Below are 13,325 nucleotides of genomic sequence, written 5' to 3' on the forward strand. Positions count from 1 at the left end.
ACCCCTTGGTATGAGGGGTTGTCGGCTTCCATCCTCCTTCTAATTCTCAAAGGAACTCTTAAGGAGTTTAGTTCACCTCATGCCCACTCCGTGTTCCCCTCTTCACCCCAAGGACTTAACTTGTAGTTTTCTTGTCATGATTGTGAGAGAGTTATCCTTACCTTTTTGACACATTGTCTAGTGATGTGACGCAGATGAGCTATCATGTACATGTGAGAGGATGTGGTCCGTCGGCTTAAGCTGCCGACTTTGGTGCAGCAAACCAGCGTTCGAGCCTCGAGGTCGCGTCCACATCCTGTGATTCTGGGCAAATCACTTAATCTCCCCGTGCCTGAATGTGTAATGTAAATACTGTGCTCATGTAAAGCGCTCCAATACCTTTGGGTCAAGTTTGCGCTATATAAATATGCAACAACAAAAAAAAAATATGTAGTCTTTTCAGGGAGCTTCACTAGATCTAGGGAGCTAGAAGAAGGTGTGCCATTCTCTCCTTGGGTAAACCACAAAGCAGATTGCAAGAAGTCTTTAAGTTTATATCCATTCTTTTATCTTGTCCAGTCTTGTACGTGCCTTCTTCTTGTTTCTTTTGAAATAGTAACAAGTACAATTATTTCTTTATTACTATATGATTTGTTTTTCCTAGTATCGTCTTGAGACGTTCACTGAGTCCAGAACCTCAGAGTGGAAAAGTGTTCCTTATAATGGTAAGCTGGGGTTTCATCTAATACCTTGCCTAAGAGACTTAAATTAATGCATGATATTTAATGAGGAAAACCTTCGATTTCCTCCATTGAGAGAAACATAGAGCTTGTATTGCTAAATGCCAAAGCATGGTAGATAAAGGCAATAGTATTCAAGTGAAACTGCTAACTATTAACTTCATTTGTTATGTTAGTCCAGTTTTTAAATCACTGTGTGCCAGAAGGCATCTTGGCACAGAGGGAACCAGTTACTAGATCTGGGTAAACTCACCCAAGTATCCTACAATAATGTTGGTAGTTTTCTAGGTAAGTAAAGTTAATCCTAGGTCCTAAATCATCTATGAATCTTTCAAGGTAATTAGTGTGCCCGTCCTTGTATTTTTTAATTCCTGGTGGAAAGGCAGACATTGCAGTGCAGTATGTATAATAAACTTCAAGAAGAAACATTGAATAATTTTAAATTGATGTTCAAGTTAATAAATAGTGAAATTGATGAGTAACTTACAGTTAATTAGCGATGTAGCCTGCATGCCAACATATATTTTGCAATATAACAGCTACAATGGCATAAATAATCCTGTTAGATACCTTCTGTAGAATTTTTCATCCGCCATTATGTCTGTTTTCTGGTTACACTGTAATTTGTTATGTGTAACTTTATGAGCACCATTTATATACAATTGTATTACTTTTTGGATATATTTATGTTTTATAAAACGTTATCTTAATAACAAAAAAATCTTTTTTGAAAAAAAAAAGATCTTTTGTCTGTGGATACTTCCGTATATTCATCTTTAATTGTATTACTATTTTTCATTTTCATTTTTACTCTTCTATATATTATTTTTATTCTTTATTGTGATATGTTATGACAAACTATTCTAGGGTGATCAGATACACTTTTCTTACATGAATCTTTCCGTGTGCCATTGTAGCTGTTATATTGTTTATTTGCCCCAGGTTCTGGAGAATAGGGCTGACCATGTCGCGGGTAATCGAACATATATTTTGCAGCATATAAATGATAATTGAGTCACTTCCAGCCAGAGAACGGTTGCTCAGGGTAGCGGAGCCAAAGAATTGTCTGATGTTAAAGAAATACTCATCTCAACATCATCAGCTGTAAGTTGTTGCTCAAAGGTGTGAGAAAGTGTGTTCCAACCCATTTCGCGCCCCTTGTTGTTATAGTCTTAGGACACCTAGTTTCGTGACCTATACTGTGAGTGATTCTCACTGAATAACACTTACCATAATCTTTGGAATACAATGATTTTGCCTTCTTTTAAAAAAAGGGTTATTTCTGCACAGCTGGGGTAAGAGGACCAGGGCTGGTTGCTCATGGCCATGTGAGCACATGCCTCTGCATACCTGTGCACATCTGTGCATGCTGAGCAAGTTGGGTTACTCTCTAACTCAACCCTGTATCTATTCACAGGTAGCTTGTCACATATGGGACCATTAGTAAATTGTTTATGGCCTGTGCAAGCCTTATGATTTGAATTGGCATTGGAAAAGAAATGTTTCTATTTCTTATTGGCTGTAGTGTAAATCTGTAGTGCTTCACTGGAAGTCTAAAGTGCTTAACTGTATTTGCATTGGTTGGACCTGAGGAAGAGCTTGATGCATAAACCTCTTGAGTCCTGAGTACAAATATAAAATTATTTTATTCATACTTTCACTTATTCATATACTTCATGCCTGGTCATTTTTATCTTATTTCTCTGAGCCAGCACCAAATTAGATGTATGCTTTAAATCTCCTTGCTGGGCCAAGTTATTCACTCTGCTGGCCAGCAGGACTATCATAGCCTTATCCACACTATGTGTCAAATGGAAGGGATTAGACTTTTACTGGTAGAGGACAGTTGTGGGGGCTTATTCGGCTTAAGTTAATGACATTTCTCACTGCCTATAAGCCTAGGCTTGTCTAACGTCAGAAAAACAAAGAGTGGCAGCCAGACCTCTGGCGCCACTCCCAAGACAGAGTCTGTTTTGAGATTTTGTGGAAAGGCACTAAGTTGCTGTGTTAGGGGCAGATCTCAGAGAGCTGTGACCACTTGAAGTCCCAATTTTGAAAAGTCACACCATGCTGTGCAGAAGGATTAGAAAAAGGCTGGTGTGATCATTTGCATTCTTTGGACTAGAAAGATGTGCCCACTATCTCAAATTGTTCAATCTACTTAAACCTCCCTGCACCAGTGAGAGAATAAAAGAGAAACATTCTACATAATCTCATAAAAGGTTAGACCCCTGATGGTTGGATTTTGTCTGGAGAGATGGGAATGCTGGACTTAGACTCTGTGGATATCTCACTCGAAGGCCAGTTGCACTGACTTCTCCACACTCTGAGGTGGACTGCAGAGCGGTGGACCTGCTGGGGGATCCGAGAGTAGAGGATTTCCCAAAAACTTCTATGGACTTGTCCTGTAGATGGGCAACACCCAACAAGGGGACTCCTGAATCCTACTTGATATATAGATGAGATGCATGTGGCAAGGAGGCCATGGAGCTTGGAGAGTGCAGGTAGGGAGGGGACTATGCCTTGAGGTCTTTGGGATTCCAGGATCAAGACTGAGTTGTATATGGCTGGGTCTAATCTGAGGTGGCAAGTGTGCAAAACAAATGATGGACTGGGAGTAATTACTAGTGGCTGAGATTAATTCAAGAATTCCATCTAGAACTTTTTTGTTTGCCTTAATGTGATGCACTTGATGCACTAAATGTGACAGGTATGCCCAGACATAGGCCCCAGCTCAGTATGCCAAGCTGCACCTGACTGAAGATTTCCAACTAGGGTAAAACTGGCCTTGGGTTGTCTGTAATCCGGTTCAGAGAGTACGTGGCTTGGGAGCTTGGCCTGGATTGCTCCTAGAGATCAGTACTCTCCAGGCAGGATCAATACTGATTTGCATATGGCTGGGTCTAGTCTGAGGTGGCATAGTGGGCATGAACTGGTGGCAAGTAATTACTACCAGTGGCTGATATTAATTTGAGCATTAATTTAAGCATTCCACCCATTGCTTTTTTGTTTACCTTTAAAAATTAAAAGGCATCTGAAAGCACACCTTGCTGAACAAAGAAGGAAATTTGTACTGCACTGAATTGCTACATCTGAAGATGCCTCAGAGCTTAAAAGCGCCCCATGAGCCCGGAAAGCATGCTTTCAAATTTTCATACTGGCGTGTGGTGCCCAAAGAGGGGAGTAGTGGCATCACCAGGTATGGTCCAACATGGTTGGGGGTGCTTTAAGGAGTTCAGCGGACACCCCAGGAGCAGGAATTACAAAAACTGAATGGAAGACTGCACTTGGGAGACATTTCTTCAGCTTTAAAGCATGCTCAGAGCAGGGACTTTGGTTCCAAGGTCCTGGAGTCTGCTTATTTGTAGGTCTTAAAAGTCCTGCAAGTCTAAAAGTATCAGAAAAGACTCATGCATGACACATTATTAAACTTTCAATGCTTTATTGCTAATGATAATAATAGGGAATCATTACACATGTGATTGAATATTCTAAAACGGTGGTATCATCCTGTATCTAATAGTCTCTGAAGTGTGCCGGAAACATAGCACGTGTCACTCCAAAGAGGTTGAATCCTTTAATAAGCTTCTTACACAGGAAACAGGTTTGCTAGGCTCCCTTGCATCCAACGATCTAACCAATGACACTGAGGCATAAAACCCCATCATGTAATTCCCTAAACATTCCACACACCTGCATGTCATGCCCAGAGGCATTCCATTCACCTGCACAGAACGAGCAACACAACACATCCCCCCTCTTACCACAACAATAAGTAACCTAGAACAACACACCGCTCCCCTCCCCCAAAATTCAAAACAAATAGTGTAACAGGGAAAGAAGTGAGGAGAGAGAGAGGAAAAACCCCCCAAAAATATTTTAAAAAACAAGAATAACACAGATTTTCTATACCAACAATGCAAATTATTTGTTCATCTACCCCACAACATAGTCTTTTAACCAACCTGGCGACTTTTTTCTCCTCTTACAGCCTTCCCCCTGCAAAAAGAATTTCCAGAAGGATCATCTGGGCCTGAAATGTTCGTGTCCTGGTCCAACTGGCCCCCACTGCTATTGTTAATCCTTTCTGGGGTGTTTGCATCTCCAAGTATACCATCCATACTTGTTCTGCTCTCCAAATTCCCACTCAACCTTGTCATTCTCATTTCGTCTTGAACTACGCTGTTTTAAAAAATGTCCTCCAACAACTCAGTATTGTTATTTCCTTCCTCCTCCTCGTCCACTCTCTCTCATTGGCTCTTAAAGCAACCCTCTCAAGATTCCATACCTTACCACTGTTCAGCCGAACTGCATTTCACAAAACCTCTACCACTTCCTCTGGGTCAAAGAATCTGCTCTCTCCCTTAGCAACTTTTGTTGGTTTCTTCACCCGCACCCAGTCACCCACTTTCACCTGCACAGGTTTAACACCATGAACGCTGTCATAATATGATTTATTTCTCAAATGCGTTTCATCTAATTTCCCTCTGACAGAATTGAGGGACCACCTCCCATTCCTGTAACCATGCTGGATTATATTTGCCCCTGGGTCTTTTACCTCTAATTATGGCAAATGGGGGTTCTCCAGTGATATCATGGACAGTGACCCTATACGCCCACATGGCCTTTTTTACTTCCACAAGCCAAATCTTTTTGTAGTTTACAGTCCTTGAATAACTACGCAGTTAAATCTCTCCACAGTGCCATTCCCACTAGGATTATAGAGCGATGTTGTCCTGTGCTTCACTCCAATCCTCTAAAAGTAACTCTTAGTCACATTAGATGTAAACTGCACTCCATTGTTGCTCAACAATACAGCTGGAATACCTTCAGACACAAACACATTATCTAAGAATTTCAAAACCGTGGTGGTATCAGCCTTATTTACAATTTCCACCACTGGCCATTTAGTGAAAAGGTCCATAAGCATCATAACATATTCCTTTAGTTCCCCCACAGGATCCAACAAGTTTAAAGCCACACATTCCCATGGTTGCTTTGTAATTAAACCTTTACTCATGGGGGACTCAATGTACACAAAGACTTCTCTGCCGAGGAACATACCGTGCATGATCTTACAAATCTATCAACCACTTTGTCCACACCTAGCCACCGGATGATTTTCTTGACCACAGCTTTTGTCCAGACTATCCCAAAATGTCCTTCGTGACACAACAGGGAGGAACAATGCGTTCACCCCTTAAAACCCAAATACTTATCTACTGACAATTCCATCATTACTTCCTAAAAAGGCCTTAATTCCTCAGATACAATTTCTTTCCTTGGCCTTCCATTCTGTAAACATTTCAAAACTCCTTGCAAAACACAGTCCTTACTCTGTTCCGCCTCCCACTCCCCTTTTTTAATAGCCGGAATCCCAGAGTCATGTACTAATGCTAGTTTGTAATCATTCCACGGGTCATCCACACATTCATCCAAAGGAGCAGGCATCCTTGATTTTTTCTTTAATCTATTTTTATTAAACTTTACAGTTTTTTCAGTACTTGCACATACAGTAATTTCTGCTTTCTTGCAAACACATTTAATATGGTGTACATACTTTAGCAAGTTAAAGGTACACTACAGGTTACATCATAGGCGTTTTGCTGAACACAATGCGTTCTATGTTTACCTAGTGTATCCTGACGACTTTTACGAGTATAGGAAACTTGCCATTGTGCAAACCATACATATCATTGCATGCCATGTGGTGTTTGCAGTTTTTTAACCAGATTAGTGCAAATATCAGTGTAATTTTGATCAGAACTGAGAGATTAACGTAAAAGAAAAACATTTGAAACATTAACCCAGCCCGTAGTACCCCTCCCACTTCCCTGTTTGGAACTTGTGCATTGTTTCTATGCCTATTGTCTGCTTGTTACCTCCCTACTGTGGCGTGCATATATGTGTGCTTGTGTAACAAGTGTGTAGGCGAGTATTTGTGGTGTCTAACTGCAGCTTTACTTTACTGAGGAATCCCCTTCATCCTCACCCGCGTTCCGCTGTAGCTCAGCCAAGAGCGCATCCCAGTATGTTGCAATGGGGACCTGACGTAGACCCAAGGTTTCCTCTCGCCTGAATGCGAGGCTTTCCGGTTTGGCCCATGCCAGCAATGAATTTCGCCATGCCTGTATATGTGGGGGATCTGGTGCTTTCCACCTCTTGGTTATCAGCCTCTTGGCTACAACTATTCCTAAATCTAGGAATCTGGATGTTTCTTTGGTGTTGGGTGTTCTTCGGAATTTGTGTAGTAGGTACGTCGGCCATTCAAAAGGCACCTCACGCCCAGTACAGGAGTGTAGTATAGTGGCTACCTCCCTCCAATAAGCGCCGATCCGAGCGCAGCCCCAAAGCATGTGTATCAGATCTGCCCCCAATTCAACACGTCTCGGACACGCAGCATCCACGCGTTTGAAGTACTAATTAATTTTAGCAGGTGTGAGATTTGCCCTTTGATTTATATACAACTGGATTTGCCGGAACCGCATGTTCCTGGGGATTCGTGTTGGACACTGTTGTAAACATGCCAGGATCCAGGAGGTAGTTTCATGTAGTTTTATTGACGTTGGTTACAAGTTGTAAGTTAGTTGTAATTAAGCCAGTAATTAAACAGAGTTAAGCCAGTATTTAGCCCCACCAGGAGCAGCCTTCCAGGTGCTCAGCCCTTCTCCAACTGTCCATTCCCACTCCCAACATTCCATCCAGCATAACCCCAAAAACACACCTCACGGAGAGGTCCATAGATGAGCATGCGCAAGTGGGATACTAGTCCACACATAGCCATGTGTACATGAGACACTGTACACTGTAATAGTTGTGAAAACATCCCGAGGAATGAACCTCGTGTGGGGAACAACATTGTGCAGTAGTGAAAGAAAAACCAATCGTGCACTAAACAAAACCAGAAATATTGTGCACTGTAAATAAAAACGACATTCATAAATACACCCCCTGTGGAGGTAGGAAACGTTGTGCACAGAACAGGAAACTAAGCGCCTGTAAAGAAAACCAAAGGTAACTTGAAAACTTAACACAAATAAAAGATCTTACAGACCCATATAATTGTTGAATAAATTGCCTCTCCCAGACAAACGTGCTCAAAACAAATTTAAACAAAAATGCAGTCTCTCAAAACACTATAAGATAACAGATTCGATGCTCAGTCAGCGACGTCGTACAGATGGCATGAACAGTCTCAAAATAGATTTTCCCCACCGGATGGCAGCGTAACACAGGTATAGAACACCTGAAGCACTACAATGTCACAAAACGAATCTCACCCCACAGTTCAAGAACACGATGCACTGGGACCACTGTTCACGTCAAAAATATCCCAGTCGTTCTTTCGCGTCGGTTCGGGTTTGAACAAAAAACTTTATTGCTCAAATGAGAAAGTGGTTTGAACAGGACAGATCGTGGTTGGCCAGTGTGATCGGGATCAAATCTCTTGGGCCCATATGAACTGCATAGGATGCACGGAGCTTCAAGTTCCAGCCACAAGATGGCGGCACGCTTTTTCACGCTGTGCTGGGTGGCTCCCGGCATCAGCGTGCACCAAAAGGACGATTACAGGATCCGAGATGGAGGTGACGTGGGGACTCAGAAGTAGCAGCGCGCGACGAAGAGAGTGGACAGGTAAGCGCGTGCATTGCATGGCTCGTGCTCACCCACTTTGAATGACTATGGTGACGGTTGAACTGCCACATGTTGAGGGTGCAACTGGGGGTCAAAGTACAAACAAAAATAAACTCACCCCAGATGTCACAAACGTAGGCACAACTCGAATGGTTTAAAAACACAAAACCAAACGTCCACCACTCTGGTCCGGTGTAAAAAATGTCTGCACAGAGAGAAAATATGTAGGAAATTCCCACTTAGATTAGCGCGAAGCTTCAACTATCCAAAACTTCCAACCCGGTTGAAATGCACAAAACTCACGATCCCAGTGTGAGAAAGCAGCAGCGAGGGGAAGCATGTATAAATGACGACAGCTTCTTTTTCTGGATGCAAAGTTGAAAACTAAAGATTGATAAGAAACTGTCACTGGACACATGACACCTGTGTGTTGAAAAAGCTGGCACAGAACATTGAGACGCTGAAGGGGCAACTGGAACAGTCCTTGAATTTTTAAAATGCCATAGACTATTACCAAACCACCAAACATGACGTTGGGTCAAATAAAAATAACACAGATGCAGCGCCTTATACTTGTTGCGCAAACTATGTTTTTGTGGTCTCTTGAAGGCACAAGTCGTGAAACAAAACGTTGTAGAGAGTCAGGCTTACCCTCTCCTGAGGGCACAGCACAGGAACAGAGCATTGTCGAGTGTCTGACTTACCCTGTCCTGAGAGCACAGCACAGAAAAAAAAACTTTGTAGAGTGTGAGGCTTACCCTTTCCTGAGGGCACAGCACCTGACACAAGCTTTGACGAGTGTCAGGCTTGATCTGCAACAAAACAGACGCTGTAGGTACAGCAAACAGAGACTTGAGCTGCAGTATAGACCGGAACTGGCACTGTAGCGTAAAGGGCGACCGTTGTAGAGGTCACTGGTGGGGCTATGGTGTGCCAGTTAGTTGAATAATCGCAGCTGTAGTTGCTTGAGTTGGTTTAGCTTGATAGTAGGTACTCCAGACTTGAAGTAGACTTGAAATTGAAGGTTACAGAGGTAGCAGACGCAGGTTCTTTAGTTCAAATCGTCGCCATAAAATTGTTGTAAATAAGCAGTCATTTACAGTATTCCCCACACAATCCCCCACACTCAATGTTTAAAAAAACAGTGAAACAAAGGCAAAATAAACATATACCATCAATGTCTCACCTCTCCTTCTCCAGCTGAGACACGTCTTGTAACCTGACCATCATAGTAATGAAGATTAGATGTAACAAAGTTGACAGACATATAGTTAAAGTTATACACTCTGCGCAGCGACATCAAGGTGTGCTGAACTAGTGGCAGAAAAAAACTTGTCCCAAATGATATCGTGGAAGGCAGCATTACTTGCGGACGCATGCTGATTAGAGATAGAAGGGACTCCCCATGTCTTGTACCAAGCGACGCCTGATTTCTCCTTTACTTCCAACCCCTTTGAAATGCCAAAACTCACAATCCCAGTATGGGAAGGCAGCAGCAAAGGGAAGCTTGTACTCACGATCTCAGTGTGGGAAGGCAGCAGCGAGGAGAAGCCTGTAAAAACGACGACAGCTTCTTTTTTTTTTTGAAAAGTTGAAAACTGAAGATAGTCTTTAAAAAGACCTGGCACACTAAATCCTTGTAGATTGAGACGCTGCAAAGAACACAGGAACAGTTCTTGAGTTTTTCAAAAATGCCATAGTTTGTTGCCAAACCACAAAACATGACGCTGGGTCATAAAAATAACACAGATGCAGTGCCTTATACTTGTTGCGCAAAATCCTTTTTTTTTGTGGTCACTTGAAGGCACAGATCATTAAAAAAAACATTATAGAGAGTCAGGCTTACCCTCTCCTGAGGGCACAGCAGAGGCTTACCCTCTCTTGACATCAAACAGAGACTTGAGCTGCAGTTGAGACAGGAACTGGCACCTTAGCGTAGAGGGCGACCGTTGTAGAGGTCACTGGTGGGGCTATGGTGTGCCAGTTGGTTGAATAATCGCAGCTGTAGTTACATGAGTTGCTTTAGCTTGAGAGTAGGTACTCCAGACTTGAAGTAGACTTGAAGTTGAAGGTTACAGAGGTAGCAGACGCAGGTTCTTTAGTTCAAATCGTCACCATAAAATGGTCGTAAACATGCCAGGATCCAGGAGGTAGTTTCATGTCGTTTTATTGACGTTGGTTACAAGTTGTAAGTTAGTTGTAATTAAGCCAGTAATTAAACAGAGTAAAGCCAGTATTTAGCCCCACCAGGAGCAGCCTTCCAGGTGCTCAGCCCTTCTCCAACTGTCCATTCCCACTCCCAACATTCCATCCAGCATCACACTGTCAGCATTCCACTGGCACATCTTAACCATACCAGACCAGGATAATACACACACTTCTAGCACCCGAGCCCACTCTGTGTCTGCGAACTGACGGCCTAGGTCTTGTTCCCAGTTGTGTCGGAGCGAATCTAGGCTTACCGATGCGTGGGTCCTGAACACAGCCGCAAACCACCATGTGAATTGCCTGCCCTGCCCCATAACAGGCAAGTATTGCATGGTGAGGTGCGATTGTGGCTCTGTGGTGATGTCACCCCACTTGGCTGTGAGTGTGGCTATCAATGAACGGTGTATTAGGAACTGCGCTGGTGGAAGCCCCTCCTAACAAAGATGTATATGGTATAAGCGTCCCCTCTCGGTACAAATCCCCGTGCATTTGGATGCCCCCCTCCTGCCATTCCCGGATTGCATGCACTGTGATTACTGTCTGACCTCTAGGGGACCCCTCTAAGGGTATCGCTGGCACATAGGGGATAATGTCCCGAGTTATGTGGAGACTCCTGTGAAAAAATTTGTACGCCACAGCAAGTAACCGGGGGTCTGGAGGTCTCGCCTTTGTGCCAGGGTGGAAGAGCCCGACAATCCGCTGCAATGAGTAGGGCGGCTGTGTGGTTGCTGTGTCCTCGCGATGTCGGTCTGATAGCCGCTGTGCTATCCACTGCAGTTGAGCGGCTAAATAGTAGTGCTCAAAGCAAGGAGCTGCTAAACCCCCCTGGTCCGTTGGTAAGTACAACTTCCATAGTGCAATTCTATGTTTGGTACTGCCCAAGATGAAGTCTCTTACTAGCCTCTCCAGTGTGTCAAAAAAGGGAGCTGGAATATATACAGGTAGGTTTGTGAAGTAATATAGGTGCCTTGGGAGGATTACCATTTTGGCGAGTGCCACTCTACCCTTTACGGCGAGTGGAAGTGTGCCCCAGAACTGCATATGTGATCTGATGGCTGTTAGCTCTCTGCCTAGGTTCCAATCGAACAGGTCTTTCGGCTGGCGATAGATCTGGATGCCCAGGTAATAGATCATGTCTTCTGTCCACTGCACCTTTCTGTCATTGATGATAAGGCCCGGATCGTGGTTACTTCTGCTGAACGAGTATATACAGGACTTATCGACGTTTACCTTTAGCCCGGAGAGTGTGTCAAAGTCTTGCAATATTTGTGCCAACTGTCCAGGGACCCTCTCAATGTCCCTTATGTAAATGAGGAGATCCTCTGCATAGAGCGATACTTGGTGTGTGGCATCTCCTAGAGGGACACCGTCTCCCAGTTGGGTACATATTGTCTCTGCTAATGGCTCTATTGTCAGCGCGAAGAGGAGGGGGGATAGAGGGCATCCCTGCCTTGTCCCTCGCCACACTGGAATGTCATCCGAAATGTAGGGGCCCATTTCGACTCTGATAGTTGGGTCAGTGTAAAGCAGACGTGTTAGTTGAACGAACACTGGGCCTAAGGCGTATTTCTCGAGTGTAGTGAAGAGATAGCCCCACTCTAAGGAGTCGAAGGCCTTCTCCAGGTATAATATGAGACAACCGGCCCTTGACACTCCTGCACAGTATCTGTTGCCACTCTGAAAAAAGCCACAGATTGAGGGAGGTACTACCAGATGGCACAAAGCCGTTCTGGTCCGCGTGGACCAACGTAGGGACGACGTGTGTTAGTCTGTCCGCCCAAAACTTTGCAAGTATCTTGTAATCAGTATTGAGTAGGTCAAGGGGTCAGTACGAACCTACTTCCATGGGGTCTTTGTCGGGCTTTAATAAGGATACCAAATGCGCTTCTTGCATGGAGGGGGTCTGCCATCCCTCCACAGCAGTGATATATAGAACATGGAGCCGCTGCGTTAGTGACGCCCGGTACGCCTTGTAATATTCTGCTGGTAGGCCGTCCGGTCCTGGTGATTTTCCGTCGGCTAATGACTTTATGGAGTTTCCAATCTCCTCTAACTAGATCTGCTCATTAAGTATTTCCTTGTGTTCATCCGTCGCCGTAGGTGATTGTAAGAGGCCCAGGAAACTTTCCAAGCACTGTTCACTACAGCACCCCTGGGACTGATACAACTGAGTGTAGTGCTACCTCATGGCCATATGTATTGCATGTTGCGTATGTAGTATAGGCCCCGTGGTTGTCCGCAGCGCCCACGTCAGCCATGGCGTGTGTGTGGGTTGTGTGTGCTGTGTAGTTGTGGCATCAGAGGCGCTCTAGATGTTCAGCGTGCTCTGCACGCAGTGCCTCCTATCGCTGTGGGTCCCTGCCCGTCCCCTCCCCCTCCTGCTCACACTGCAGCAATTGGGATTCTATTTTTGCAAGGGAGGCAGACAATTGTGTGCGGACATTCCACATGGCTTCCATGCAGTGCCCCCTTATCGTTACCTTGAATGCCTCCCATTCTATCAGTGCGCTGCTGGCCGTATCCTCGTTCGTTTCAGAGTATGCGAGAGTTGCCTTACCCAGGGACAAGTGAACCACTGGGTCTTCCAGTGCATTAGTCTGGAGTCGCCACCTGGGGATCAGGGGAACTAGGGGGAGTAGCGACTGTGATCCCACCAACCTGTCAAGTCGCACATGGAGCCCATGTACTACGGAGTAATGTGAATAAAACCGTGCCCTGGGGTTGAGGGTACGCCATATATTTAGTAGTACCCAATGCATGAGC

General features: G+C 44.3%; 1 protein-coding gene across 2 annotated transcripts in view; it reads left to right on the forward strand.

Annotated features, from left to right (window-relative positions):
- LOC146797466 (protein SSUH2 homolog) overlaps positions 1-13,325 on the forward strand; it is a 223,024-nt gene that overhangs the window by 128,769 nt on the left and 80,930 nt on the right. For both annotated transcript variants that reach the window (XM_085624493.1, XM_085624492.1), the window contains exon 6: positions 644-704. In XM_085624493.1, the coding sequence (XP_085480619.1) occupies positions 644-704 (61 nt within the window). The remainder of the gene's footprint in view (positions 1-643; positions 705-13,325) is intronic.

The sequence above is a fragment of the Triturus cristatus genome, chromosome 9, assembly GCF_964204655.1.
Source record: "Triturus cristatus chromosome 9, aTriCri1.1, whole genome shotgun sequence".
NCBI classification, from domain to species: Eukaryota; Metazoa; Chordata; class Amphibia; order Caudata; family Salamandridae; genus Triturus; species Triturus cristatus.